This window comes from Oscarella lobularis, chromosome 1 (genome assembly GCF_947507565.1).
Source record: "Oscarella lobularis chromosome 1, ooOscLobu1.1, whole genome shotgun sequence".
Lineage (NCBI taxonomy): Eukaryota > Metazoa > Porifera > Homoscleromorpha > Homosclerophorida > Oscarellidae > Oscarella > Oscarella lobularis.
The window spans coordinates 2,500,286-2,527,477 of NC_089175.1; the positions used below are offsets into that span (position 1 = coordinate 2,500,286).

General features: G+C 50.2%; 9 protein-coding genes and 2 long non-coding RNA genes across 12 annotated transcripts in view; 4 read left to right on the top strand and 7 right to left on the bottom strand.

The window, feature by feature from the left end:
• Window positions 1-27,192, bottom strand: part of LOC136194336 (snRNA-activating protein complex subunit 1-like) — a 32,926-nt gene that overhangs the window by 4,224 nt on the left and 1,510 nt on the right. The window lies entirely within an intron of this gene.
• On the bottom strand, window positions 27-10,469 carry LOC136194274 (FRAS1-related extracellular matrix protein 2-like). Of its 2 annotated transcripts, none has more exons than XM_065983350.1 (6): window positions 10,357-10,469; window positions 10,229-10,286; window positions 3,746-9,557; window positions 859-3,689; window positions 671-805; window positions 27-613 (listed from the first exon to the last, which is right to left on the bottom strand). In XM_065983350.1, exons 3-6 carry the CDS (start codon window positions 9,537-9,539, stop codon window positions 182-184), a joined length of 9,192 nt encoding a protein of 3,063 aa, XP_065839422.1. In that variant the 5' UTR covers window positions 9,540-9,557; window positions 10,229-10,286; window positions 10,357-10,469; the 3' UTR covers window positions 27-181. The 2 variants fall into 2 exon arrangements, with proteins under 2 accessions (XP_065839422.1, XP_065839430.1); XM_065983358.1 differs by having other exon boundaries at window positions 10,353-10,456.
• Window positions 10,754-16,023, bottom strand: LOC136194287 (phosphatidylinositol 4,5-bisphosphate 3-kinase catalytic subunit alpha isoform-like). The gene is made up of 19 exons (XM_065983370.1): window positions 15,626-16,023; window positions 15,182-15,520; window positions 14,496-14,738; window positions 14,236-14,441; window positions 13,897-14,158; window positions 13,802-13,849; window positions 13,648-13,745; window positions 13,384-13,590; window positions 13,277-13,316; window positions 13,122-13,225; window positions 12,946-13,045; window positions 12,816-12,881; window positions 12,641-12,759; window positions 12,442-12,581; window positions 12,280-12,358; window positions 11,676-11,846; window positions 11,495-11,612; window positions 11,284-11,429; window positions 10,754-11,209 (listed from the first exon to the last, which is right to left on the bottom strand). The coding sequence occupies exons 1-19, from the start codon at window positions 16,004-16,006 to the stop codon at window positions 10,945-10,947; spliced, it is 3,132 nt and encodes a 1,043-aa protein (XP_065839442.1). The 5' UTR covers window positions 16,007-16,023; the 3' UTR covers window positions 10,754-10,944.
• Window positions 14,787-15,139, top strand: LOC136194412 (uncharacterized). The gene is made up of 3 exons (XR_010671637.1): window positions 14,787-14,855; window positions 14,931-14,999; window positions 15,069-15,139. It is a non-coding gene; the product is annotated as an uncharacterized lncRNA (long non-coding RNA).
• Window positions 15,946-16,737, top strand: LOC136194405 (large ribosomal subunit protein eL31-like). Its single transcript, XM_065983509.1, has 5 exons — window positions 15,946-16,067; window positions 16,134-16,232; window positions 16,286-16,411; window positions 16,473-16,585; window positions 16,645-16,737. The coding sequence occupies exons 2-5, from the start codon at window positions 16,135-16,137 to the stop codon at window positions 16,680-16,682; spliced, it is 375 nt and encodes a 124-aa protein (XP_065839581.1). The 5' UTR covers window positions 15,946-16,067; window position 16,134; the 3' UTR covers window positions 16,683-16,737.
• On the bottom strand, window positions 16,691-17,848 carry LOC136194348 (protein FRA10AC1 homolog). The gene has a single exon (XM_065983439.1). It carries the CDS (start codon window positions 17,837-17,839, stop codon window positions 16,844-16,846), a length of 996 nt encoding a protein of 331 aa, XP_065839511.1. The 5' UTR covers window positions 17,840-17,848; the 3' UTR covers window positions 16,691-16,843.
• LOC136194299 (ubiquitin-protein ligase E3A-like) lies at window positions 17,944-21,232 on the bottom strand. Its single transcript, XM_065983380.1, has 11 exons — window positions 21,155-21,232; window positions 20,899-21,098; window positions 19,576-20,819; window positions 19,372-19,516; window positions 19,105-19,310; window positions 18,886-19,050; window positions 18,777-18,830; window positions 18,622-18,723; window positions 18,490-18,563; window positions 18,286-18,429; window positions 17,944-18,231 (listed from the first exon to the last, which is right to left on the bottom strand). The coding sequence occupies exons 1-11, from the start codon at window positions 21,223-21,225 to the stop codon at window positions 18,111-18,113; spliced, it is 2,526 nt and encodes an 841-aa protein (XP_065839452.1). The 5' UTR covers window positions 21,226-21,232; the 3' UTR covers window positions 17,944-18,110.
• On the top strand, window positions 21,241-22,096 carry LOC136194364 (uncharacterized). Its single transcript, XM_065983460.1, has 3 exons — window positions 21,241-21,414; window positions 21,469-21,770; window positions 21,822-22,096. Exons 1-3 carry the CDS (start codon window positions 21,261-21,263, stop codon window positions 22,056-22,058), a joined length of 693 nt encoding a protein of 230 aa, XP_065839532.1. The 5' UTR covers window positions 21,241-21,260; the 3' UTR covers window positions 22,059-22,096.
• Window positions 21,776-23,908, bottom strand: LOC136194324 (CDK5 and ABL1 enzyme substrate 2-like). Its single transcript, XM_065983413.1, has one exon. It carries the CDS (start codon window positions 23,210-23,212, stop codon window positions 22,079-22,081), a length of 1,134 nt encoding a protein of 377 aa, XP_065839485.1. The 5' UTR covers window positions 23,213-23,908; the 3' UTR covers window positions 21,776-22,078.
• Window positions 25,341-26,848, top strand: LOC136190836 (uncharacterized). The gene is made up of 3 exons (XM_065979122.1): window positions 25,341-25,678; window positions 25,734-25,939; window positions 25,990-26,848. The coding sequence occupies exons 1-3, from the start codon at window positions 25,399-25,401 to the stop codon at window positions 26,803-26,805; spliced, it is 1,302 nt and encodes a 433-aa protein (XP_065835194.1). The 5' UTR covers window positions 25,341-25,398; the 3' UTR covers window positions 26,806-26,848.
• Window positions 26,520-27,073, bottom strand: LOC136190842 (uncharacterized). Its single transcript, XR_010670631.1, has 2 exons — window positions 27,042-27,073; window positions 26,520-26,989 (listed from the first exon to the last, which is right to left on the bottom strand). It is a non-coding gene; the product is annotated as an uncharacterized lncRNA (long non-coding RNA).

Below are 27,192 nucleotides of genomic sequence, written 5' to 3' on the forward strand. Positions count from 1 at the left end.
CATGTGTCTCTCCGAGTACTCCCCGCTTGTAGTTGATAATTTTTATTGAAATGCAATAACAGAACGTAGCGACTACTAAAGTGAACACTACACTCACTCAAACACAAGTACTAATCGTATAAGTAGCAATGCGCGGCGTCCGTCCCCTCCGAAATATCGTGTCCCTTCGTAGATCTTCCTATTATACTTCCGTATTATCGTTGTCGTCGCACTCGGCCTTCTGCGCCGGCGGCGGGGGAGCGTCGCCTTTGCCAGTGACGTCAAAAGAATTTCTTCTCCTGCGCGAAAAGACGACGGCAACGGCGATAATGGCCACGATGACGATTCCGCCGACGACACCGGCAATGATCGGTATCAGCGAGGAAGAGGACTTATTGCTCGGCTCGTTCGGCACGACGGCGTTGTTGGGACCTTCGGGCGTGTTTGCGTCGACCCTTTCGTATGTGTTCCTCGCCTCGAGACGAAGTATCTGCATGCCTGTGCCTTCGTCGTCTTTCAACTGGAACACTTCGTCGGCTCGTTTCGAAACGGCGTGGACGATGGCGCGACGACGACGATCGCCGCGGCCGATGGAGTACAAAGCGTGGACGTAGACGTTGCTATTGGCACCGGTCTAAGAGATAGACAAAATTAGTCTCCTAAATACAAAGGGGGCCGTTTCCGCGTGTACCGTGTAGAGAGGAGCAGCTGAAAAACTGAATCCGTCGACGTTGCTGTCGCTGGTAATAACGGGGTCCGTCGCAAATTGTGCGTTGAACGGCACGGAGCCCATGCCCTGAACGACTGAGCCAGGATCACGTCGATCCTACAAGAAAAAAAATAGACAAAAAGAAGATATCGCTTTTATTCGCTTCTTACCAGTATCTTGTAGGAGAAGAGCAGATTGGAGGGATTGGAGAGGCAGCCGAAATTACTCGAGGCCGGATCAAACGAGGCCGAATAGCCGTTCTTGCCCGAGCAAACATACACCTGCTCGACCTTCAAATTATACGAATCGCCAATACGCTGAGCGGGATCGACTTGAACGCGTCCGTAAATGATCGAATCCTCGCTGAACGTCTGATCCATTTCGGCGCCAAAATCGGCGGTCGCTTCCATGAGCCAAGCGGAGCGCTTATTCAAGACGAAGAACTGCGTGCCGAGCGTATACTCGGCTTTGACGGGCGCCGTCGTCTGTTGGAAGCGCAGCGGCATGTCGAGCGTGATCTGATCGGCGGGTTGGCATTGGAGTGGATTCGTATAGCCGACCCCCGGAGCGACGATGCACGGAACCAAGTGGACTTCGTACGTGTCCGAATAATCGCTGTGGGACAGCGTCGACGTGAAGCGCCACGTCTGCTCGGCGTTTTCGACCGTCGAATCGCTGCTCACCAACGTCAAGTCGAACTGCCGACTCGGATATCGCGTCGAGACGACGACCGAACCGTCGGCGACGAACTGACCGCGAAAATCGGCGACCGTGCTAAATTCGACGACGAGTTGACCCGTTTCCGATATATAGATTCGCTTCGGATACATCGTTCCGGACGTCTCCAGCTGCTGCGTCGAACTCGACAGGCCATTCTCCCACAGCACTTGCGTGTCGTAGACGAACGACATACGCAATTTCGTCTCGGACGAAATGAAGCTACTCACCTGATTCGCTTGACCCCGCGAAACGTAGTAGAATCCGACGTGAAGCGGAACGCGCACGGTCAAATGAGACTTGGAATTGTCGCGCACGGTCGGCTCGCGATCGACTTCGCCGCCGCACGTCGTCACCAGTTCGTCCATCGTGTAATAGCCGACAAACGTCCACATGCACTTGTCCAAGTCGAGATTGCGATAGAAGCGCAGCGTCGGTTCGGATCGCAGCGTCGCGCTGTATTGATACGGCGCGACGTTGCCGAGCGCCATTTCATTTCCCGTCGCCGTCGAACTGAATCCGCTTCGCGTGACGAGCTCCTGCGGCTGGAGAAGATTCGAGCACGTGTGAAGAGTCGATCGAAGTGCCGTCTGGCCGATGAGTTGACTCGAGCTCTCGAGCGATCGCGTCGATATGACGGGTATGAGACCGTTCGTGTGCTGAATTCTCACCGTCACTTTAACCATGTTCGGATGATCGACGTCGTCCGGTCCGAGATACTCGAATCGAGTCGAATACGGTTCGGCGCCGACTTCTTCGTCGTTGAAACGCGGGCAGAATTCGTCTCCAGGGCCGATCGTCACGACGTCGCTCGTCTGCGAGGGACCTTCGGAGACGCCGGTTCTCGGCACGGACGTGCAGCGAACTCGACTTCCCGATCGGAAATAGATGCTATCGAGCGTTATCGAATTCACCGACGTCATGAACGTGGCGAGCGTGATGCGCCCCAAATCGCCGTTGCCGTTCGCCACCTCCCAGTAGTAGTACGTCATGCTGTCGTTGACGCCGGCGCAGTGAACGCTCGTCGTCGCGTAGTCGGAATATTTCGGATTGCACGACGTCACGCAGACGAGCGGATAGCCGGCCGACGGCTCTTCGGACGCCGTCTCCGTCGAATCGTAGTCCTGAAGCGATACGACTTCGGGTGCCGCCGGGAAAACGGGCACGGCGTCGGGCACCGCCTGAGTGCCGTCGTTGTTCGGTTTTCGCGGACCGCTGCCGTAATCGTCAATGAAGATCGTCGCTCGCGAATTGATCAAATCGGCGTGGCCGTTCTGGTCCGGTTCGATGATGATTTTGAACGTTTTGCCCGCTTCGCGAACGCCGTCGCCGAGTATGCCGATGCGAAGGGGAACGCGCGAGACGTTGAAGCCGAATTGGACGACTCTGGAAAACGGTTCATAGTCTATGTTGGCGATGGCCGAAACGTCTTGCGTGTAAACGACGAAAATCGACGTCTTTGTCGTATCGCCCGTGCGCACGACGGGCACGATAACGTAGCTCATGTTATTCTGCGCTGGCTCTCGAACGCGATAGCGCGTATTCTCGAAACCGACCGACGATTTGTCCTGATCCTTGACGACGATTCGAATGAAGGTCGGCCGGTCGACTTTCGCGCCACCGGCGTCGGGACTTTGCGGCTGAAGCAGGACCAACTCGAACATCTCCTCCTTCTCCTCGACGCCGTCGTCCATCAGCTGAACGGTGCACATTTTCTCGCGCTCGCCCGGAGCGAACGTGACGATCGACGCGTCCGTGTTCGGTCGTTCGGCGTAGTCCATCATCACTTGAGCGCTCGATTGACGCGTGACGCAGCGAACCGTCGCCGTATTGCTCAAGTCGCCCGTTCGCACGATGACGACGTTTATCGTTCCGTCTTCTTCGTTGACCGTGATCGTTCTCTGCTTGAAATGCATTGTTGGTATGTCCAACGTCGAGTCGTCGATTGTGATCGTTGCGCGCGACACGGAGCCGAGAACGGCGTGCATTGGCATGCGAAGGAGCACTTCGAACGTCTCCGGACCTTCCAGAACCGGATTACCGGTGTCGTCCAATATCGCCACGCGAATCGTCTTCGATTGAACGCCTGGTGCAAATTCGACCATTTCGGATTTGGGAATGTAGTCAATGCCGGATAGAGCCGATTTCGGCTTCGAGACGGCGGTGACGAATTGCACGCTGGCCATCTGCGACAAATCGACTCCTTCGCGAATAATCTTCACCGACACGTAGCCGTCGCTTTCGTTGACACGATACTCTTCGAATTCAAAGTGGAAAACGGGAACTAAAAGAAGACAAGATGAGAATCGTCGTATACTATACTACATATTGAATATATACCGTCGCTTTCGTCCTTCACGATCGTCACCTTCGTTTCGGTGACGGCTCCCGTCTTACCGCCCATGGGATTCACCAATGAAACGGTGAAATCCTCGTCGTCTTCGTTCTGCGTGTCCTCGACGATCGTAATCTCGCAATACTTCGTCTCGTCGCCGTATTCGAACATGATCGCGCTTCCCTGACTTGCCGGACGCGTGATGTAGTCGGAGAACGACAGCACGGTCGACGGAACGGTTCCCGTCGCCGTGCCCGGCGTCGTCGTGCACGTGACCATCGACTCTTTGCTCGTGTCGCCCGTTCTCGTGATCGGAATTCGCAGGACGCCGACGTCTTCTTCGACTCGATACGTCGCTTCGCCGAACGTGAAGGACGGTTCGTCTTCGGGATCGACGATGGTGACGACAGACGATGACGGATTTCGAAGGATCGCCTTGACCGGATCGCTTAGTTGGACAGTAAAGTCCTCCGACTTCTCGTACTCCTTATCGTTCAAAATTCGAATAGTATACGTCGCCTTTCTCGCGCCGACGGCGAAATACAATTGACTCGACATGTGACCTTTGAAGTCGACTCCCTTCGTCGCCGTTCCCGATGCGACGGCGATTTTCACGAACGCCGGCTGGTTTAGATCGCCCTGTCGTATGACGGTCACCGTCAAGTGCTTCGCGTTTTCGTTCACCGTATACTGGGACTTCTCCATCGACAGAATCGCCCACGTGAGAGTGAATCTCTGATTAATCAACGCGTTGCGTCCCGCGTCCATGATCTTGAAAATGAAGGAGTCGCCACCCATGGCAACGGCGTCGACGTCTTTTAGAATATAGCAGACTTTTCCTTCGTTCACCTGCCCTTGGGTGAAGTGCAACAACGGCTGACTGGCGTTGTCTATATCAGCAAAGTAGCCGTGCTGAGGCACCTCTTCCACCCAGTACTCCAAAGTGCCGTCATCGCTATCCTGATCGGTCGCTCGAAGATTCCCGCTGCTAAGACACGACCCAATCATATTGACAGGAAACAAATTATTCATCGAGCCGCCCGTGTACAATTGCCGAATGGGATTCACGACCTGCAGCTCGGGTCTCGCGTCTTCAATCGGATTAATAGTGATTTTGAAAGTCTGCGCCGTTCTCGTCGGTCGTTGATCAGGCAGCGCGATGAATTGATCGTGAACCGAGTCGCTGACAGTGAAGAGAAAATCGTCGCTCGTCGTATCGGAACCGTCGTGTTCGTAGCTGATGTGACCGTTATCGATGTCGTGCTGATTGAATCGCTGTACGACGACGCGTCCCTTTCGGAGAAGTCGTCCGTGCATCGGTCGTCGTTTGACGACGTAGACGAGCTTCTTGTCGTCCGTGCCGGCGTCCGAGTCCTCGACGTTCAATTCGTACGGCGTTATGACTTTCGTCGCGCCTTCGTCGAGACGAAGTCCGCGATTCTCGAGCACGGGCAACTCGTCGTCGCCCGGCGCGATTCTCACCATGAGACTTCGTATGACGTCGTTCGTGCCGTCGCTGACTCTCACTTCGAATCGATCGACGCTATTCTCGCCGGAATCGGTGTGCACGTAGCGAATTTTATTCCCAGCCAATTGGAGTTGAGTGAACGAACTGATTGGAACGCCTGGACTATCGGTGTTCTCCAAGTGACCGTACTCGGGCGGCGTGAGCAGCATAAAGGACAAGTCCTTATCGTTCGAATTATCATCGGTCGCCGATAGATGAGTCGTCGTGATGACGGTGAATCCGTTCTCGTTCACAGTCAGCATTCGCGTCGTCACCTTGGGCGGCGTATTGTCGACCGGTTGAACATTGATGACGACTTCGCGATCGAAGTGCACGTTACGACCGTCGGACAAATCAAAGCGGAATCGATCCAGACCGCCTTCCTTGCCGTTGCTCACGAACCGAACGTGATTATCGTTGATTTGCCGTTGCGTGAAATTCTGCGCGAGCGTCGTATTGCGCCAAGCGCCGTTGACGAAAATCTGCAGATATCCAATGCGCGGCAACTGACGAAGAATATACAGAATCGTCGTATCGTCCGTATCCAAATCCGTCGCCGACAAAATACGCTTGTCGACGACCGTCGTGCCGCCGAGAACGTCGACGCGAACGCCGCGATTCGTCTTGAGTCGCGGCGACTCGTCGTCGACGGGATTGACGGTGACCGTCACGACGCCGATCACCTCGTTTTCGCCGTCAGTAAGCGTGATACTAAACGAATCCTCCGTCGTCTCCGAGCCGTCGTGCGTGTAGATGATATTCGAAGCGCCGTCGATTTGATCCAACGTGAAGCGCGTCACTTTGACGCTGCCCTGCGGCACTTGTTCGACGATTTCGCCGTGTTGCGGTTGCTTCGTGATGATGAACGTCAACGTCTGCGACGGAACGTCGGCGTCTTGAGCGTTCAATATCGTTCGATCGATGACGAGATCGCCGCCTTCGTCGACGACGAATTCTCGTATGAAGAGCTCGGGTTTTTCGTCGTTTTTCGGCTGGACGTCGACGTCGAAGTCGATCTGCGGCGCTTCGTTGCCCTCCTCGTCGCCGCACGTCAACGCGAAACGATCGGACGTCGCCTCGACGGATTCGCCGACTTTTTGATTTTGCACGTAGAAGATATTCCCGTCGAGTATGTCCTGATAGGTGAAGACGCTAATCGGCTTATTCGCCTGACTCTTTTCGCCGCCCGGCTTGGGAGCGATGTTCTCGACGAATCCCTCTTCGGGCGTCACGGTAATACGACAGACGATCCCGCCGACTTCCGAATCGACGTCGCTAACGGAGAAATTCAAAAACGTTATCTGCGATCGACCGTTTTCGACGACAACGAATCCGGGCGTAAAACTCGGTATGGGCGCTTGGTCATCAACGGGTAATATAGACACAAGCATGAAGACGCCTCGGAGAACGTTTCCACCCGTAATGTTTCGACCCGTAACGTTAGCCGTTTGATCGGCTATGTCCAAAACGAAGCTATCCGTATCCATAAAAAGTCCTATCTCGCCGTCCGTGTGAACGTACATCACGCGACCGTTCGCCACGTCCTCTTGAAGAAAACTCATCGCCGCGACGCCGCCCACGCGAATTTCTCCCTTCGTCGGCGGACGAACGACGACGAAGCGAAGCGTCAAGTCGTCGCTGTCGACGTCCGTCGCTCTGATGATTTCCGCCGTGATCACCGATATGCCGTTCTCTTCGACCGTTATCGGATTCGCGTACAATAGCTGCGGTGCCGTGTCGTCGACGGCGACGACGGTGATTCGAATGGGAACTTCGTTCGTATTCGTGCCGTCCGTTTGAATGACGCGGAAAATGTCGTCGGTCGTTTCCGAACCGCTGTGCCGGTAGATGATCAGTCCGCCGTCGATGTCGGCCATCGTGAAATTGTCGCCGACTTTGAGCGGAACGCCGCCACGACTCACGAACCCGTTTTCAGGTATAGATACAATAGTAAAGAAGATTTGATCGCGTCTCGAGTCGCCGTCCGTCACGTGCACGAACGTGCGATCGATGACGACGGACGTGCCTTCTTTGAGCGGAATCGTCGGCACGATGACGGTGGATTTTTCGTCGTCGACGGGCAGGACGGTTATCGTGATATTTCGTCTCGTCACGTTGTGTCCAAGCGGATCGACGACGGTGAAGAAGAAGCGAACGTATTTGATTTCGGTTCCCACTTCTCTCGGCGGCTCGTAGCACACCTTGGAATAGCGAAGCATTCGCTGCGTGAACGTCGTCAACGTTTGACTGGGATTATCGCACGCGACGAGTCGGCCCGGATCGCCGGAATCGCCCGGAGAAACCCACTGGGGCCCGCCGCCTATTATGACGTAAGTCAACAGGTCGTCATCCGAATCGACGTCGGTGAACAAAACGACGCCACCGGTGATCGGAGTGCGAACTTTTTCGTGAACTGTAATTGCAAACGGTTTGCCGACGACTGGTGCCGGTGCCGCGTCGTCGACGCTATTGATCTTGAAGAGGAACGTTTGTATGGGCGATTGATTTCCTTCGCCGTCTTCGAGCGTAAAGGAGAACGAGTCGCTGTTCGTTTCGCTGCCGTCGTGGAAATAGAAGAGTTTTCCGTCGATGACGTCTTGCCACGTGAACGACGTCGTGACGACTTTCGTGTAGTAGATACCGTCGAACGAGTAACCGGTCACGTTATCCGGTCGATCGGTTTGCTGGATGACGAGTCGACCATGTCTGGGCAACGTCGTGACGACGAAACGAATGGAGGAGTCGTCCGAATCGATATCAGATGCGCTCAGAACGAACTCAGTGATCGGCACTTGTTCGCCTTCGTTCATAACGATGCCCGTGTTCGTCAGAAGAACGGGACTCTCGTCGTCGACCGATACGACGACGATGGGAAAGAGAAAGTCGACGTCGTGCGTGCCGTCCGACGCGCGAAGAACGACGTTGTCGAAATTCGTGTCGGTGCCGTCGTGTTCGTACCAGATGACGCCGTTCTTCAGATCGTTCATCGTGAACGTCTTGACGGGGACTTTGACGCCGCCGACGAGCCGATACACCGATCCGTGATGGGGTCCGAATAGGAACGTCAGCGTGACGTCCTCGACGTTGTCTTCGTCGGATATGACGAGATATTTGCGCGTGATTGCGCGTCTCTCACCCTCGTACAACATCAAGCCGCGATTTCGCGTGGGTATCGGCGCGAGAGTGTTCTTCGGATTCACGATAATCAGAAAGGAGATTTCGTTCGATTTCGCGCCTTCGCTGTCGACGATCTGCAATTTGATCTCGATCAATCGTCTCTGATCGGAATCCTCTTTCGGCGGCGAATAGCCGATTTTCAAATCGAAAACGTCCTGCTGACGAAACGACGTCAACGCCTGATTCCGATCGTCGGTGCTGAACAGATAACCCTCGCCTTCGCCGAAACCCGACGTAATATTAAATATCAATTGTCCGGCCGGCGTTTCGGCGTCTTCGGCGCCGACTACGCTGCGCGTGATCGCCGTCGCGATGTACTGGTGCACTTCGAGTAGAAAAACGGCGTCGAACGATCGCACGGGAACCGTATTCGGAAGTCCGTTCTGAATGCGAACGAGCATCTGAAAGAATTCCTTCTTCGTGATTGCGCCCGTCGCGATGTCGCGCAACTCGACGACCATGGGAACGTGATCGCGATTCGGCGACGGCGGCTTCGTGTGCACGTAGCGAATGCCGAGCGCGAGAAAGTCGGCGCAGTCCTGCTGGGCCACGTGACCTTCGGCATTGGTCAATTCGCCGTAGCGCGGCAAACCGTCGGCGCTACTCAGCAAAGTCACGTGACACGTTTGAAGGGTGTCGTCGTAGGTGAACGTCAGTTTCGTGCCGTCGATCGGATCGGACGTGCCGCCGGGTCGCGGCACTTCGAGCGGGCGAATGTTCGTGACGATTTCGAGTTGAACGAAGGCGACGTCGACGATCATGACGAACGGGATGACGATCGTTTCCGTTGCGCTATTGATGACCGCTTGCGCCGAAACGCGATCGGCGTCCACGTCGAGCGAACCGAGATGAATGTACTGGACGGTGTTCGGCGCGAAGTCGCACGGGAATCGATCGGGCGTCATAAAGCCGATCGTCTGTTCGAGCGGATTGTTGCGAAGGATGCGCACTTCGCATCGATCGCCGACTTCGAATTCGATTTCGAGATCGGCGGGACTGAGAAAGACCGAGCGACCGCGATTCACCGTGATCGGATTGTTCGTCGCGATGCGTCGTCGCGCGTTCGTCGTCGCGACGAGGAGTAGGGAGAGGAGGAGGAGGAGGAGAGGCTTCATGACTGGAAGAGGCGGAGTCTACGAGAACGACACGTCAAAGTAAACATCGACTACTCGGAATCGAAAGAGGTCTAATAGCTAAACAACTACTAAAAGTCGAAAAGTGCTCTTTGCTACGCCTATCCGTTAGCATGCTTGAATTCGATTTAGCCAACAAATAGGAAGGCCACCCTGCTCGAGGCTCGTACCACGCATCGGGTCTCGACTGTCTCGACCGTCTAACCATAATAAACGTCGGGGAGGGCTCCGACTGTCAACAGTTCCTCATCATCCTAATTGGTGACAGTCGGGACACGCGACCCGGTGCGCTCGCGGTCTGGGAAAACGACGGTCCCGTACGTTGATAGGTAACACTAAAATGCTAATGTCGCACACGACGCAAAGGAGAACGCGTTCGCAGGAAAAGAGACGCTCGGCCACCGGCGCCAACGAACGGGGTCTAGAACGTTGGGCGCGCGCGCGAGCACGACTTCGTGTGAACTCGACGAGCGCGGCACGTGCGAAACGTCGACGTTTCGACGCCTCGCGCCGTATCGTAAAATAATGTCGAGACACTTCGACGGGCACCGAACAACCATGCACATTCATGCGAAGCCACACGACCTTTCAGCGCAATTAGGGGAACGATGCAAAGTGGATGATTCCTCTAGGGCATTTGGAACAATGGGATCATGCCACACAAACCAAACCTCGTAACTTCGTCAGACGTCAAGTAGAAATTGTTCAGAAACGCTCCTTCGCAATATCCTACGATAGAGAGATCGGCGTTAGGCGATCGAAGCTTCGCTCCGTTTTTTTTCTCCCGCGGCTCACCTACCGATGACAGGACAACGACAGGAGGATACTGAAACTTTCTGCGCGATCCGAAAGGTGCAAGCGGCGTCCGAGCGGAGTGGGATCGAAGTGCGAGACGACGTCTGCGCGTCACTCCCCTTATAGGGTCCCGCAAGTCTGATTAGGGCGTGGCTTACCGAAAGGCGGCGGCGCCGATCTGCCGGCTGATTAGACTCGGTTCTATTTCGGCGAAAATGGATCATCATGAATAACAATAAGCAGCTACTTATTCGGTGTCTTACTGCATGTACCGACGCAAATGGCCTCGTTTTCGAGTCGCACAGTCGCCGAGGTAAGACGATCGTGACCGGAAGCGAACGGTCGAGGCCGCGACGAAAATCGAGGCTGTACTCATCAATAATTCGACGCGTGCGCGCGTGTCACCGCAAAACCAAAGATTTGATTGAGACAACGTATTGTACGCTAGCAAGCTAGCACCCTTCAAAAAAAACACAAACTAGATACAAATGACGACGAGCCTGACAGAAGAAGAAAAAAAGCCTTTTATCCAGCAAAGCAGGCTAAAGTAGAGAAACAAATTCTGTAAGGTCTGTTTGGTTATAAGCGAGACTTAGTTATTCCGAGCGACGTTGTGAGCCCACCAATTCCAGCTGACGCTCCAGCTATTGTCGATGGCCTCGCGAAATTTTCGACGAAATTTCTGCAGTGCTTCATCGCTGCCGTAGCCAAGGTGAAGAGCCTCGCGCACGTAGGTAATATCGTCCAGCGATCGCAGCTCAGGAATGCCGGTCGACAACATCATTGCAAAGAGACTGATGAGGAAGGGTCCGTGGTTACGGAGCTCCATAAAGGCTGTCTCGCACAGGTTTTTAAATCTATTGAGAAAAAAGGAGAAAGCGTAGAGTGAGAGAGAGAGAGAGAGAGAGAGAAAAAAATTTAGAATCTTTACTTTTCAAATTCCGGACTTTTTTCGTCGCCGCCTTTCGTAATGACGTAAATGAAATCGTGCGTCAAAACGAATGGGACGCGTTCTCGTCGAACGCCGAATTTGCTCTTGAAGTTTCCGAGAAAATGACCGAAGTCAATATGCAGAAGCTAAAAAATGCAAATCGACTCTATACCGCGAAGCCCGTTCACTTCGCCAATTAACGGAAGCGCACCTGGCCATTTTCTTTCAGCATAATATTATCGCTGTGTCTATCCCCAATGCCTAAAACGTACGTGGCCACGCAGTAGCCAGCGCACGAAAGCATAAACATCTCGACGGCCTTATCAAGACTAAGGGTCGGCGGGGGAGCGAACAAATGAATTTTTTCTCTCTGTCTATATGAATTCCTTTACCTATCCTTGTCCGGGTTCTTCTCCTGAAGCCACTGGAAGAGGCATTTCTTGTCGAATGCGCCCCTGGAACCTCGATGTTTTTTCTGTATTCTAGCCACGGTGTCTGCTTGCAAAACCACTTCAATCATTCCTACTTGCTTTCCAGCCGCCAAACAGCCGTACGGCGTCATTCTAAAGCGCGACGGAAAGAGGAACCATGAATTTGTTTCCGTCTACGTGCAACCGCTAAACGATCGTCTAATCGTTGAGCGGCGTGGCGGGCTGGCTCGCGATGTAGAAAATATTTACTGTTCGAAAAAAGGGGTGGAAGCTAAGCCGACTTATTAGCAAAGCAAACGCCTTCGGCCGCTTTTCGTGGAAGCGAATTGGCATAATGGAAACGCCGGAAATAGATGCACGAACTAAATAAACAGGAGGGCGAAACCGAGCACCAAGTGGCTCTCGGAAATCGTCGACTCAGACAAAGCGAGCGCACCAGGGGGCCCCGGACCCCGGAAAGAGAGATCTGATTGAGATCTCGGCGAGCGTGCGTTTGTGTATTCTCGAAGCCCTATGCCTCTAAGGTAAGGCGGCAACCAGATTGTCTTGGGGATGATTCACTTACTTGAGATCTAAACCAGCCTCCTGCCAGAAGTTGTCCATGATTCCAATCACCTGAAGTGTCAACATGTCCTGACGCAGATCTGATAGACGAAAAAATTGCAAATGAAGGGGGGGGGGGGGGGGGGGGGGCTCTCAGAGAAAAAGCCAAAGGGAAGGGGCTCACCGTCTCCGTTTTTGAATATGAGGAACAAGTAACGACCTTCCTTGTCCTTGTCAGGCGACGACGTCATGTCCGGATCGGCGTTTTCGTAGACGAGCCAAAGCGGTCTCATTTTCGAATCCATGAACTTGCACTTGTCAAGTCTGCGAAAACACCCCCGGTTTCGATCACCCCCGCACGAGAGAAAATCGATTAGACTGACTGGTAATTTCCCAGACGGAAAACCGGATTCAGAGGAGACGAAATCGACGTGACGCTCTCCAAAACCGCGGGCTCTTGCAATTTCTGTCGCATCGCCGTCAGAGCGTTCTGCTTCCGGCTCTAAAAAATACATACAATATATATTCAACGGAAATTTCATAGACAACGTAACTTGCCTTCTCTTTAAATTGCTTCTGTTGAAGCAGAGTCGTAAGTTCGCAAAATCGCTGAACAGCTTTGATCTATCAATAATCGGAAGTGAGATCCCCCTTTCTCCCATTTGTCTTTCTCTCTCTCTCTCTCTACCTGTGACGTCAAGACTTTCATGTGGGCACCGTTACCGCGACAATACGCCTCGAGCATGAGCCCAAATCGAACGGCCACTTCCGGAACGTGCATCTCCGCTCTGAGGACGAAAACCAGAGCGAATAGAAACCAAGAAGGACCCCCTTCGCCCTTTCCCCCTCCTCCTCTACACTCACTTCAAATTCCAGTAAAAATAATGCCCTATTAGTTTGTTTCGTAGAGCGCGTTTCAATAGGAATTCGGCCAATGGACAATCGAGATAGGATTCGTACTTGAGGACCTAAGAGAAACGGTTCAAAATGTGCGAGTTGTCCTTTGCGTGACGACTCGCCTGAACGAGCTGTAGGAGATAACGCTGCAAATCGCTATCCCTAATAAAAAAGAGAGAAATTCGTTGTATCTTTATTTATAAGAGGATCGTTTCTTTTTCTCTCTCACTGTAGTTGAGCCTCCAAGCACTGGACGGCAAATCGACGCAAGACCTGATCCGGATAGAGATAATCGAGCAATTCCATTGCCGTTTCGACTTTGACGGGCGGCCACTGGGACAGCATGTAGTGCATTTCCGCCACTTGATCCGGATTCGACCACTTGGCGGAGGCGGCCAATTTGGGAAGCGAGTGAGGAATCTGAAGGCAAAACGATCTAGGAGAGAGAAAGAGAGAATAGAGAAAGAAGAGACGCGCCCCTCGTCGTTGGAACCTCGCTTTCCAAATCAATTCCCTGTCTTGATCCTCGAGCTCAGCCAGGGGATCCATCTCGGCGATTTTCTGCATTTCTTCGTACTCAGGTCCAGTCAACTAGAGTAGACCCCCCCAATACCTTATATAAATAAACGTCTATTCTATACACGTACAGGAACGGATCCCGCTTCACTATACAGAACATATCCCTTTTGATACATCTAAAGAAAAACATAAGAAGAAAAAATAATCAATAATTTCTACGCACTTCTTCGTGACTCGGATACAATATAGATCCCGTTGATTTGGTATCGACATCGATGCTAATGTCCAATGCCGGACACGTTGTAATTGTCGGATTGTTCACCGTCGTTCCGATGTAATTCAAAGCGTCGTCGAGTTGCCCGTCGACGGGCCAACAGTAGAGCGTCTTTTGTCCCGTCTGAAGTTGACCGCGATAGTCGAATAGGTTCATGTTGACCCAGGCTAGGGGAACGTGATTGGATCGTTTTTTATTTACTTTGGAGCCCCTATGATAATGAATAATAAATAATGAATATTGAGGGAGTGAACGTTCCCGTGTGTATTTTTTTTTCTTTTTTCTTACTTTCCCTTGGTGCTCTTTCCGCTCTTTCCCTCGATGACGCCGTAGATGACGAAGCAAAGGCGCGCGTTGCGCGGCAAGTCGCGAAGGAGAATGTCGAAGACGAGAAATTCGTTCCACGACGGTTCCATCGTCTTTTCGGAATCCTTCGTGTCGCCGATCAGGGAGAGCGATTCGCCGCCGTGATAGACGCCGGCACGAACCCGAAGCTAAGCAAAAAAGACGTGACATTCCCAGAACGTTGCCTATTGGCAATTATTTACTCTATATATTTGGCCGGGATTGACGTTGCGAGCGGCGACGACTTTCACTTTGAGTTTCTTGTCTTTCGGTATGTGCCAGAGGGATTTTCCGCGCGCCGGAAGCGGCGGCGCGCCTATCTGTCCGCCCGTCGTCGGTTCAGTCGGACTGAAGAACGTGTCGTGGCCCAGGGAGTCGAGCAACTCGCGATTCAATTGCAATGATAGCTCGGGCTTCACGTCCTTTGCCAGACACTGGCGAATGTACTAAGGGGGGAAGAAGATGAATATAATGCGTGATTAATTCTGTCTCAGTGACAAAAACCCTGTTTCAGTATGAGATGAGATAACTACGATTGACTATTCTATTAACCACGAATCATGGTACTGTCACAAGGGGCCATTCAAAATAGACAAGTGGTCAAAATTTAGAAATAACCCACTCTGGTTTTGCTTTAGTGACTAATCAATGGTTTCAGGATGAGATAACTAGAGTACAATTGACTATTCTATCAACCACAAATCATGGTACTGTCAAAATAGACGAAGTAGTCAAAATATAAAAATAACCCCCTCTGGTTTCGGTAAACTCTTTAGTGACTTAATCAATGGCCCTAAGGTCCATATATGCACGCCTTTGGGCTAGTAAGGATTTACACAATAGACAGGTACGTGGACTCAATCTTTACGTTATACATGCAACTCCCTACCTTGTAGTGCTTGAGCGACGTATCCCTGAGCAAATACTCAACGCGACCGCACACTTTGAGACAATAGCTATCGGGTCGCTCCGACAGTCGTATGGACTTCTTCTGAAACGCCGCGTCGATGACGTCCTTCGGCTTGGCGTCGACGCTAACTTGGACAGTGGCCGTATGATAGGCACCGCCCTGAGTGGAAGCGAGTATCTCCACATTGATCCGATTGCCCGCCAACAATTTGGCCATCAGGTGCTTCGGCAAATCGCGTTCCTCGACGTCGGCGGGAAACGCGTGCTGGAGTCGTTCTTTCCAGCCTTTGCTGCGATCCTGCACGGCCTCTTCGCACACCTAACAAATAATTAATTTTAGCGTGCACGTGACTAATTCGATCGAAACTAATCGGATTAGAGAGAACAGCTATTCTCATTCGAAAATATATCGAAATACCGTTACCTTGAGCATGTTCTTTCGAAAGTCGACGACTTCGGGACCGAGATTGGCGAACTCGGCCAAGCGCTTACCAATTATGACCCCGATTTCGGCGTCGACCAGTTTCTGTTCCATGTTGCCTTTCTTTTCGGCGATTTTGAGCAGGTCTTGGAATAGGCGAACGTCTTCGTAGCTCTTCGATTCGTCGACGAGCTCTTCGCGTTCGGCGTCTTCGTTCACGCCGACGAATACGTAGCAGGACTTGTCTTGGAGGAGATTGAAGAGCGGGTACTTGCGCGCCTCGTCGAATACTTGCGATTTGATCGTTTCTAGCGATAGCTTGGGATTGCATCGCAACGGGATGAGGATCCCCGAGGGAAGGAGACAGTCGATTGTGAGCTCCATGTTTGATACGGGGTCTCGCGTTGTGCGACTGAGTCTGCTTGCGTCGTGATCCGTCAATAAGGCGAGAATCCGTTCGATCTTCGGCTCGTCGCATTCGTCAACGTCGTCTCTTGTGCGCTTTCTTTAGTATGCCGGCGAGAAAGGATCAGAAGAAGGGCCGATCGGCCATGAAGGAAGTCGTCACGCGCGTGCACACGATTCATCTTCACAAACACGTCCACGGCACGTAAGTCGCCTTCGCAAATCGCGTCGTCGGCCCCGTAGCGACTCCTCCTCTAGGCAATTCAAGAAGCGGGCCCCGCGCGCGGTGAAAGCGATCAAGCAATTCGCAACGAAAGTCATGGGAACGACGGACATTCGCATCGACGTCCAACTCAACAAACACATATGGTGCCGAGGAATCAAGTACGCTATAGTCACCTCGCCCCAATCGCCTGTGGATTATTATTATTTTCCTCCTCTTCAGAAACGTTCCTTTTCGAGTGCGAGTAAAACTCGAGCGGAAACGAAACGAAGACGAAGATGCGCCCAACAAGCTTTATACCTTGGTTAGTCACGTGCCTGTCGATTCGTTCAAAGGTGAATCTTTTTTTCTGTGATATTTGCTTTTTTTTACTAACCTCGTGCTTATTTTTTAGGTCTTCAAACGATGAATATTGACAGTGACGATTCTTAGACAGGAAATTGCTTTTGTTGTCTTGGTTAATTGAGAATAAAAGATCAGAAATTAATGATTTGTGTCTATAATAACGCGCGTAGATATGATGAGAGTGTTGCTTACTTGACCTAGAGCGTTTCTTGCTGGATTCATCTGATAGAAAATTAAAGGGTTCTTTTTTATAGAAACATATCCTCCAGGTAAGTATCAAACTCATCCTCTTTCGTCTTGTCAGCCAAAACGTTAGCAGAAGCCTTCCACACGTCCGATGCGTCATCAGTAGGAGCAGAATCCTCTTCTTTATCCTCATCCTCATCCTCATCCTCATCATTCGTTTCATTATCCTCTTGATCATCATCATCATCATCATCATCATCATTATCTGGTCTCTTTTTCTTTTTCCTCGATTTCTCCCCTTTCTGCTTCCTTCTCTTCGATTTCAACGCCTCCCCCTTACCAACCCGAACCTGCCTCCTCTTCTCGCGATAATTCAACTTCGGCGCGCATCCCGCGCACAATCGCAATTTGACGAGAGCATTCTTCTTCACTCCTCTCTCGACATAGCCGAAATTCACCTCCCACGTCGTCAGCCCGTTCTTCTCGTCGCATCGTCGCTCGCCGCACGAAAACTGCCCCTTCCCATCGACGACCTCGCGCTCGACGCGCCAGCGCAAGCCAATCGAATTCCTTTGCGCCTGATAACGCGACAAGTCGACTATCGCGTACTCCTTGTACAATTTCTCGTAGTATCGTCGCGCCAGGCGCACTTCCCAGCGTCCCTCGGCCAAATCGTCGTCGTTCGCGTCCCAGAGAAAGCGATGCTCCTGCTTTAGGACGTCCAAATCGCTTCGATCGCGACTCGCGTCGCGTTTCAAGTGTTCGATGCCCTCTTGCTTCAGATAGTACGTGTTCACGAGCAATTTGTGCCGATCGTAGGCGTTTAGGGAGAGGAGATGATGGCGCTGGGCCTTCATCTCCTCATGATCGCGCGCTTCCCACGCCTCGCGTTTCGACGTCGATTTTTTCGCGTGCCGATCGACGCCGTGCGATCGCGCGGCCGATAGAGGATCGTCTCGCCACGTCTTCTTGCGCTCCGAGTCGTCCAATTCGGACGAATAGCCGCCGCGACCAGCAAACGCAAAGTCCAAGCTACATGTATCTGATTCTTCTCCCATCGACTTCTCCTATACGGGAAACCAGTCAATCATGTGCTGCAGAAAAATCAATAAAAAAGTGTACCTTTTTGGAGCGTCCATTTTTACCCCTGCCAAGAGCCGAATTAATTTACAGTGAAACCTCATTGCGGGCCACGTTTTCTTGGGTGACCGCCAACTGAGGTTCCACTGTACAGTAGTAGTACACTCACACATCCTACATACTACCGGTATATAAATTATTTCGCAACCAAAAAGTTTCAGCATGTCGTTGCGCGTTTGTTTTTTCACTCTATATCATTCCAAATCCTTTAGCGTGCGTGATTGCCTTCAGCAAGCGCTCCTCCAGCTTCTCCTTACTAGAATACTCGCACAGCAAAAGCACATTGAAACACGTATGAGCCGTCGGCAATCTTATAGATAGAAAATATGCAATGTATCGTTTTTTTTTACAAGCGTCGACGAACCTGTCCGAGTCCGCCCCATTTTTTGCAATAATAAATTTGACCTTGCTAAGGCCTCCCAGTGGAACGCGGTCACTTCCAGTTGCAAAACTAAGCAACTTTTTCTTCTGCTTTTCACTGAACCCGTGCACAATTTCCCAAAACCATCTATTTAATTAAAAAATCATTGATTATGATTAATTAAGATATCTCGTCCCCCCAACTCACTTTATGACTTGGGAATCTTTCGTGAATCCTCCATCGTATAGACTCGATTCTTCTAGAGCCATAAAGTTCAAGTCCTAAATGTATACACACAAAAATGCGTGGTTGCTACGCGATGAATGCGACCTTGGTTACCTCACTGCCACAAATTAAAAGTTCAAGTTCATTTGGTTGGAACCAAACTCTCAGTGGATTTTCATCTACAACCATATCAAATCCGCGTTTAAATGCACTAAACTATTAGACACCATAGTAATTATTAATCGTCATGTCTAATAGATATCTCTCACTTGTTTCTCTATCATTTTATTCAGCACGAAATCGGCGTAAAGACGAACGTACTCCTAAAGGGAAAAAGTGATGAATTTTTGATATTTTACAGGAGAAGAGAGAGGTCACTTCTCTATTCTCGTTCGTAACGGGAATTTGGCTGCCATTCTCCTTCAAATCGTACGTCAAAACCGTTCCCAAAACGTCCGTGTAATTGATACTGAACGTGCACATGAACGTCTCCTCAACGTTTTCATCTGACTCAAGCAATTGAACGAGACTCGCGGATAGAACCTTAGAAAACGAATAGTCAATAAATAATAATAATAATAATAATCTTAAACGAACCGGATGAAATGCTTTCAGGTCTTCGAACGTCGCCGGATATCCCATCAATTTGCGATAGACGGTCATGGGAAAGCGAAGGTCCAGAATGACGTGATTATATATCGCCAAGCCCAACATTATTCCGACGAGCATGTATTCGCTGTCGTTTTCAAAAGACGTCGGATTGAACCAACACTCGCGACTCTCTTCGACGAAACTAAACATCGCTAAGAAGAAAAAGTACAATTTCGCCCCCTTTTTTTGATTGAAGGGGAATTTTCATTTTACCATATTTGGGATTGAAGAGTTCTTCGATGACCAATTGAAAGAATTCCTTTTGAACGCCTCCCTCGTCGAAACCCTGTTCGCCTTCGAATTCGATGAAGAGTTGCTTTTTCAGCTCTTGAGGACTTTCCTGAGCCATCATCTCAAGCTGAAAAAAAATTATTATTATTATTATTGTCATTGATTTATTTATCTTCGCGCTTTCACCTGCAACAAGGCGTCCTGTATGAGCGTCTCCCTATTGATTTTCAACTTCAAAAAAGGCGAATTCCTATATCCCCCGCTGATCATTTGGAGCACAGTCAAGCGTCCCTGATCCTGCATCTTAAGCCGATTCTCCCACGAGAGGCCCTGCACCTTCACTTCCGGCTTCAACACAAACGGATAATTCAAAAACGAAAATCCTCCGCCGCCCGTCGCGCCACCCAAGCGCGCCTGCTGCGACTGCTTCATAATAATAAAGTCTTCGCGAACGTTAACGCTGTCGTTGAGCACTTCATTGACGAACTCCTCCGCGCCGACGAGCGGACAGCGTATCAACTGAAAGGGGACCCCAAACAGACGTTCCAATTGATCCCAACCGCCTTTCGTTCCCTCGACGTGACGTCGTCGTCGTCGACCGTGACGTTGACGCGTTACGGAACGAAAACCGAACATTCCAAAGGGAATGGGCAGGGCTTCGTCGTCGTCGTCGTCATCGTCTTCATCATTATTATCGTCATTGGCGTCGTCATGGAGAACGACGGGACTTTCTGACGAGATGGGCGACGCTTCCTGGTGCGTTCCGCCGAGGAGACTTGCGAGATAGACGTAGCCAAGACAGACGACTGCGTCGCAAACGGCGGGTTCGTGATTGGGCGGCGCCGAAGCGGCGGCTGCGGACGAATGCGAGAGAAGTTTCAACGTGATCAACTGCTGAAACGAACCGATGAGCTGACTGAGATACGCCGGTTCGCTCGACGACCAATAGCGAATCAGATGCTTCTGATGTGATACGGGAAACGCGGCCATGACGTGACACAGACGCGGAAACGCCGCGTCCAAATACTCCGGACTTTGTATGTCGGGATTCTCCAGCCAAATGACGAATTGATTCAAATAGTTCGGCGCGTCGATCGACGGACGACGATAGCGTATTTCCATTTCGATGCCGTCGGCGAGCATCAGCATCGCGTTGATGAGCGACGATTGGACGTTGGATTGATTGAGCGACGTGAGAAGTTCGAACGCCTGTCGCGCGGCGCGTCGATCGACGGTGAGATCGTCCTGATGCGAGAGGGAGCCGCCGTCGGCGAAGGAACCCTCGCTGAGAAAACTCGAGTTGAGCGAGTCGGCGTTGGAGAAGACTTGGCCCACTTTGCGCACGAGAGGAAGGTAGTTGTCGTTCGCTTGGCATTCGGATACGAGAGCCTTTAGACTGGCCAATGTAAAGAACTGAACTTCAGTACCACCTGAAAAAAATATAGATTAATAAGATTTTAAGATAATTCAATTATATTGTGTGGGCGTGGTTCTGCTATTTTTTCGTACTCGGTATCGATTCCGGTGGGGCTTTGCTTGTCTGGGGTGATGGTGACGTCACTTTCTTGCTCTTGGAGGTGTGGTTCGTTGCGACGGCGTTTCCTCGCACCGAGGCGACGGCTTGCGCCGCCGCGACGTTGTCGCTCATTTCCGGCGATTCTTTTTTCAGTTCGGCGAAGCGGCGTTCGATTAGAAGGCGCGCTTGCTTCCTGTTCGAACGAAATCAATGTCGCGCGTCTTGGCCATCGTTTCGCTGCTTCTCTACCGTCTATCCTGTCGTTTCCCGGCGGATTTGCCCGACATTTTCGAGATTTTTCCTTTCTTGTTATGGCGCATGCGTGTTCGGCAGGAGAACGTCGCGTGCGCTAGACATGGATTCCTCTGCAGCACAAGTCGAAACAGAACATGTGCATCGCGTTTACGACGACATAGCCTTTCATTTTAGTCACACACGCTACAAGCCGTGGCCTAAAATCGCCGAATTTCTCGCTGCATTGCCATCGGGCAGCTTCGTAGCTGACATCGGCACGTGACTTATAAACAAAGCTCCGTATATGGTAATTGTTCGCGCTCTTTTAGGTTGCGGCAATGGAAAGTACATCGGATGTCCCGTTCGCGCCGGCGTTTTTATTCACGGATCGGATCGGTGTCGCGAATTGCTCGAAATTGCTCGCTCGCGTGACCACGAAGTCCTAGTTTGCGACAATCTCCTTCTACCCTACAAAGATAACTGCTTCGATGCCGTCCTATCCATAGCCGTTATTCATCATTTCGCATCGAAACAACGACGACGCGAAGCCATCGAAGAACTAGCACGAGTCCTCGCTCCAAAAGGAAAAATGATTATTTACGTATGGGCAATGGAACAACAGAGAAAAAAGGTAAATGCATATTCACGTGATATATTTCATTGGTAATTGATTGATTTATAGTTTGATAGTCAGGATGTATTTGTACCGTGGCACCTACAACGCCAGTTCAATAGAAAAGAGGAAGAAGACGCCACCAAAGATTCAAAATCATGCTTTTCTCACACGTACCAGCGTTACTACCACGTATTCAAAGAAGGCGAACTAAGAGATCTGATCGAGTCGATACCTCATCTACAAATAATCCAGGACTATTACGATCACGAGAACTGGTGCATAGTAGCAGAAAAAATAGCATAGATAATAATTAACTTTACTAATTACAAATATAATGAATACTCTCCGAGATGCTCGCAATGAGCTCTCACCTTATCCGGAGGCACGTGAAGGCAAAACTCCAAAGCAACCAATACGGGAAACTCATAGATCAATAAATCCCGATGAGAAACGTGAAGCACGTCGACGAGACAATCCATCAGCAGACGCACGTGCGCTTTACGTATGTCGCACATTTTCGCCGCCAATAGAAGACAACATCCGGCGGCAATTTTCCGATTCGTCTTATTCACCTTTCCCTTATAGACGAACAATTCGTAATAGACGTAGCCAAGCGCGATGACGCCCAAATCGAGTTGAAATTTCGCGCCGACTTTCGCCAGAGATCTCTTGATGCTGCGCAATTTGCTCAACGTCAAGTGGACGTGCGGAAAACGATCGCGAAATTGCTGATTCAAATTCCGCTTGATTTGCGCCGGTTTCGCGTACTCCAACACAGAGAAACGATAGCCACAAACCGTCATGACTTTCTTGTGCTTACCGCTGACCATTTCCGGGTCGTCTAGCATGAGCCCATCATAGCCGAACGTGTAATTGCACGAAATCGGCGACAATTCGCCACCGGGATGATGATCTGACATCATTGTTGCCATGGCACCCCACGTGCGCGTCAATAGATAATCATAGGAAATAACCGATTTTCCGCCCCTGCTACTAACGTTAATTCCTTCTATGACAACTGACGTATTTCCCGCTATGGAAACGGGCGGATTTTTTTCCGCGCTCGCCTTCTTGTCGTCGACGTAGCGAAGCGATGAGAATATCGATACGGGATGTCCGCCTTGGGTCAATACGACGCGATTTCCGCGTAGGCGATTCTTTGCGTCGTCTAGCGAACGAACGAATTTGAATTCTGCTAGTGATGGCGTCACTTCCGGATCGACGACGTTCGCGTCGAACGAATGCGATTTGGCGCGTCGCGTGCGTCGCGGATCGACGCTTTCGGTCAGAGAAAGCGAACGCGTTGCTATGGGAAGACGGAAATCGTTCGCGGCTTTGATTCGAGGCGCTGGACGCGTCGCGTCGAGACGATTCGTCGAACCGTCGAGAGATATGCCCAGTAGAAAGGCGCGCGCTTCGGCTCGTCTCGCATTGGATCCTTTACGAACGGCTATCATGCAGAGAAACGACAGTGAGATCGAGTCAGCTGATTAAATTCCCCGGATAAAACACGTCACATATCTCATTGAACGTCTTCTTCGCTTATTTCCTCTTCTATAGTAGTATCTGGCGAATAGGAAGAATTGAGAACGGCGATATTGAGACCTTCCAAAGCCTTCTCGTGAGCCTGAATCATTTCGCTCTTTCGATCGCCATACAGAACGCCATACCAACGCGAAACAGACACCGAAACATTTTCGGTAAGGCGACTTTTCAATTTAGCGAGTTTTTCTATCTCCATGTGAGACGTGATGTGAAGCCCGATGAAATTGCACGAAAATTCGGAACGAATGTGATAATTCAAGGCGGTACGATTTTGATGAGAAACTATTGACCACGTGTTATTTCCGGCGTACGGATCGATTCGCCACGTCGTGTAGTAAACGATCGAGTCGACGAAAGACGACAAGACGTGTCGATTCGTGACTTTGATTCGATTTGGCCAGTGCGGATGGGCGGACGGAAGGGTTTTTGACAGTTGGCTGATGACGTCGAATACGCGAATGGGATGCTGATCGATGTCGATGGTCGTCGTGAAGTCGAACGAGGGCTTCCTCTCGCGAAGCCACGGCACGCAGTACGAGAGAATAACGCCAATTACGACGACTATAGCGATGACCGACTTCTTCATACTTGCGTCGACGTGCGTGATGCTTCCGTTCACGGTGATTTCAATGAACACACCCTGTATCCCGGACACGACTGTAGCTGCTAAGTGGCTTCCTTTGCAGCAAAAGCTGAATCCAATGACCATGTACACCGCTTGACTAGGCTTATGAAAAATAAACACTTGGCACCGGCACCACCTTTTTCACAAAATTCCTTGTAGCATTCTAGCGCACGTTATCTACTATGAGACGCCTTCTCTATTTTGCTCTTTTTGGTGGAGTATTCTCTCTTCTATGGGTTGCTTTTCTACAGGATCTTGGACCCGTCTCTAAGCACGAAACGCACGTAGTCATAAAAAAGGCGAACGCAACTGCCGTCTACGAATACTTCGCCGATTTTTCGTCAAGCATGCCAGCACTGCATCCACTCGTCACCGAAGTGAAATTTCTCGAGAGGAGAGACAAATACAATGTGTACCAAATCACGGACAACGCTTGGCCATTTCAATGGACAATGAAAGTATTTTCGTACCCAGACGCGGAAAAATTGTCAATTAGTAGCACTACACCATCCGCCGCCTTGAGCCTGCGTCTATCGTCACTGTTCGTAATGGAGCAGGTTAACGAAGATGTTCTGGTGTCGGAGCAGTTTGAGATGGCTATGCCTCTCTGGTATGATTTGCTATTGGGAAAATGGATTTGTAACTTTACGACGGACGTACACCAAAACTTGCTGAACAATTTGAAAGAGCATTTTGAGACTGAGCAGTAGCGGTCGCTTGGAACGATGAAAGAAATATTGCGTCGCTTTGTCGTTCAGTAGAGTGGCTCTAATTACAGCTAACATATATAATAAATATTTGCATTATTTAATCCTCTTGCTGGGCGACACTAGGTGAAGCTCTCAGGCTTTCTTTAGGTTGTATTCTACTTAGGTGGCAGTAGACTAGAGCACAGGCTGCATTGTAGGAGAAGCAGTCCAAGCGGCTATTTCGGTATTTGATCTGAAAGTTGAAAGCAAAGAAAGTGAAGTTGAATTGAAGGGTACTCGATTCTTTTTACTTCAGTAGAAGGATTTGACAACGAACGTTGAAAACCGTGCATGGCTTTGATAACAGCCTTTGCGACAACTTGCTTCCTGGTTACCGTCTGTGGCGCGATGAAACATCGACTATTGTACTTTGCTTTTCTGCACGATTTCGGACCTTTCTCCATGAGAGTCGCACCTCCGCAATTCCTCAGCTAATTGAAATTCGTCACGTGCAACGATCCCCATCTCATTTTGTCGTTCTCCCTGCGTTTCCCCTGTCTTATCGCCTAATTTGGCTAATCCCGAACGTCAAAAAATGTTTACTATTCCCAAACAAAAATCAAAATGAGACTTCACTTGTTTTTGTTACAAGGGACTCTTGTGGGGATTTTCCCCGAACCGTGCGCCTACCTTACATAAATATTCGTTCTCCCCGAACCGCCCTCATTCTTCGCACAGCCGCCGCCGTCGCCGTTTCTTATTCGTCGCCTCCGCTCTTGTCCAAATGTCTGCATTGATCGACAAACGATGGGAATCGATTGTCCGAGACCAATTCGACGATCTCGTTCAAGTTCTCGATCCTTACTCTTTCCTCGATCGTCTCTTTCGCAAGAAACTCGTCACCAAAGAGGAATATCACCGTCTTCGCTCGATGCCGTCGAGAGAAGAGAAATCTCGCGCGCTACTCAGCGATATTTTGCCGCGGAAGGGAGAGACGTCTTACGATCAATTTGTGACGATTCTGCGAGAGACCGAAGGACAGGAACACGTCGTCAAAGTTCTAGGTGAGCGAATAGCACAACGACGGGATTTTCTTGATTGATTTTGCGAAATTCTTAGGAGGAGAGAGAAAAACGTCGGCGGCGGGAGAAGAGGAGAAGAAAGAATTGGTGAAAAAGCTTGCCGAATCGGAGAAGAAACTTGCGGAAACAGAGAAGAAGCATGCGGAATCGGAAAAGAAGCACGAGGAGTCGGAGAAGAAGCGTGCGGATTCAGAGAAGAAGCATGCGAAATCGGAATTGACTAATATTGGATTGAGAAATAAGGTTATTTTATTTGATTGATATAAATAGGATTGAGAATTGGATATTTTTAGATTGGACGATGGAATGGGGGTCATCTCAAATGGAAACAATTCGAACCAAACATGCCTCTCTTTGGTTGTTTGCCACTTGGATGTGTGGCTGAAATCAATGGAATGATACATGTTGGTTGGGAGAATAGAATGTTTCAGTTGAAGGAGGGAGCGTGGAAGGGAGAGAAGCATCGTCTGGGTTTTCTCATAGGGAGTGTCTTTGAATGTGAAGGGAAAGGATATGTCATGGAGGGGGGCGGGGTCATTGGGGGACAATGCAAGAGAATTCATGAATGGAAAAGTGAAACGAGAGATTTGGAATTATTAACTGAAATACCACATGAATATCAATTCTATAACAGATCAGCAATTGGACACAATGGGAGCATTTATCTTGTGGGAGGGAAATGGGGGAGTGATCGAGTTGATTGTTTTGATATTAATAAGGGAGAATGGGAACCAATAAAGAAAATGAAGAATGGACGGTGCTGGTGTTCATTGGCTGTGATTGATGATAAAATGTTTGTTGGAGGAGGGAAAGGGGCGGGGAATTCAGTTGAATGTTTTTTGATGAAGGAACAAAAGTGGATTGATATCAATCCAACTACAAAGTACAAGTGTCAATTGTCCTCATGGAATGGAAAACTTGTCGCAACAGGAGGATTTGAAAGTAGCGATTGTGTTGAATTGTATGATGAATTATCCGGGGATTGGCTTCCATTGCCATCAATGAATGAGGGACGACATCTCCATGGTGCATGTGAAACAAAGGACAATCAATTAGTTGTAGTGGGGGGATGGGGTGCAAAGAACTCACTTGAATGTTTGAAATTGTAAATGTGTTTTTGAGATCCAATTAAAATATCACGTGACCATTCGATTCTTGGTTCTCCGTGACGAAGAAGACTGGCAAAATCACTCCAATGCCTCCATCTTTGCTCTTTCATTTATTCTCTTTCCGCCGAAAATTATTCAAATTTCATTTCGCAAAAAAAGACAGCGCCGGCGACGAAATGAGTATCTGACAAGACTTCGTGTACATCAGACAGCAGCTATGACACGTACAAGCTTACTTATCAAGTGTAGAATAACGGTGAAATGAGATCATGCGGCCGCCGAACGAGTAATTAAGCGCGCGCTATAAATCAAACCCCGTATGTATTGAAATGATGACGTCATTTGTCTTCCACTTACGAATGACTTCAGTCAACGTCCAGGCAAACG

What these genes read in the sequence shown, in the direction of transcription:
- LOC136190836 (XM_065979122.1), top strand. Translation starts at nt 25,399, where the DNA reads ATGTCTGCATTGATCGACAAACGATGGGAATCGATTGTCCGAGACCAA. An exon ending in ACACGTCGTCAAAGTTCTAG is followed by an intron (nt 25,679 to 25,733) that starts GTGAGCGAATAG and finishes CGAAATTCTTAG; the next exon opens with GAGGAGAGAGAAAAACGTCG. An exon ending in ATATTGGATTGAGAAATAAG is followed by an intron (nt 25,940 to 25,989) that starts GTTATTTTATTT and finishes GGATATTTTTAG; the next exon opens with ATTGGACGATGGAATGGGGG.
- LOC136194405 (XM_065983509.1), top strand. Translation starts at nt 16,135, where the DNA reads ATGCCGGCGAGAAAGGATCAGAAGAAGGGCCGATCGGCCATGAAGGAA. An exon ending in CACAAACACGTCCACGGCAC is followed by an intron (nt 16,233 to 16,285) that starts GTAAGTCGCCTT and finishes CTCCTCCTCTAG; the next exon opens with GCAATTCAAGAAGCGGGCCC. An exon ending in GCCTGTCGATTCGTTCAAAG is followed by an intron (nt 16,586 to 16,644) that starts GTGAATCTTTTT and finishes CTTATTTTTTAG; the next exon opens with GTCTTCAAACGATGAATATT.
- LOC136194348 (XM_065983439.1), bottom strand. Translation starts at nt 17,839, where the DNA reads ATGGGAGAAGAATCAGATACATGTAGCTTGGACTTTGCGTTTGCTGGT.
- LOC136194287 (XM_065983370.1), bottom strand. Translation starts at nt 16,006, where the DNA reads ATGGAGCTCACAATCGACTGTCTCCTTCCCTCGGGGATCCTCATCCCG. An exon ending in CGTCGCTCAAGCACTACAAG is followed by an intron (nt 14,739 to 15,181) that starts GTAGGGAGTTGC and finishes TTCCCCCCTTAG; the next exon opens with TACATTCGCCAGTGTCTGGC. An exon ending in GAATTGATTTGGAAAGCGAG is followed by an intron (nt 13,591 to 13,647) that starts GTTCCAACGACG and finishes TCTCTCTCCTAG; the next exon opens with ATCGTTTTGCCTTCAGATTC.
- LOC136194364 (XM_065983460.1), top strand. Translation starts at nt 21,261, where the DNA reads ATGGATTCCTCTGCAGCACAAGTCGAAACAGAACATGTGCATCGCGTT. An exon ending in CAGCTTCGTAGCTGACATCG is followed by an intron (nt 21,415 to 21,468) that starts GCACGTGACTTA and finishes GCGCTCTTTTAG; the next exon opens with GTTGCGGCAATGGAAAGTAC. An exon ending in TGGAACAACAGAGAAAAAAG is followed by an intron (nt 21,771 to 21,821) that starts GTAAATGCATAT and finishes ATTGATTTATAG; the next exon opens with TTTGATAGTCAGGATGTATT.
- LOC136194274 (XM_065983350.1), bottom strand. Translation starts at nt 9,539, where the DNA reads ATGAAGCCTCTCCTCCTCCTCCTCCTCTCCCTACTCCTCGTCGCGACG. An exon ending in CGTGAAGGACGAAAGCGACG is followed by an intron (nt 3,690 to 3,745) that starts GTATATATTCAA and finishes GTCTTCTTTTAG; the next exon opens with TTCCCGTTTTCCACTTTGAA. An exon ending in TCTTCTCCTACAAGATACTG is followed by an intron (nt 806 to 858) that starts GTAAGAAGCGAA and finishes TTTTTCTTGTAG; the next exon opens with GATCGACGTGATCCTGGCTC.
- LOC136194299 (XM_065983380.1), bottom strand. Translation starts at nt 21,225, where the DNA reads ATGCGCCATAACAAGAAAGGAAAAATCTCGAAAATGTCGGGCAAATCC. An exon ending in CCCACCGGAATCGATACCGA is followed by an intron (nt 20,820 to 20,898) that starts GTACGAAAAAAT and finishes TATTTTTTTCAG; the next exon opens with GTGGTACTGAAGTTCAGTTC. An exon ending in ATAAAATGATAGAGAAACAA is followed by an intron (nt 18,724 to 18,776) that starts GTGAGAGATATC and finishes GGTGTCTAATAG; the next exon opens with TTTAGTGCATTTAAACGCGG.
- LOC136194324 (XM_065983413.1), bottom strand. Translation starts at nt 23,212, where the DNA reads ATGATAGCCGTTCGTAAAGGATCCAATGCGAGACGAGCCGAAGCGCGC.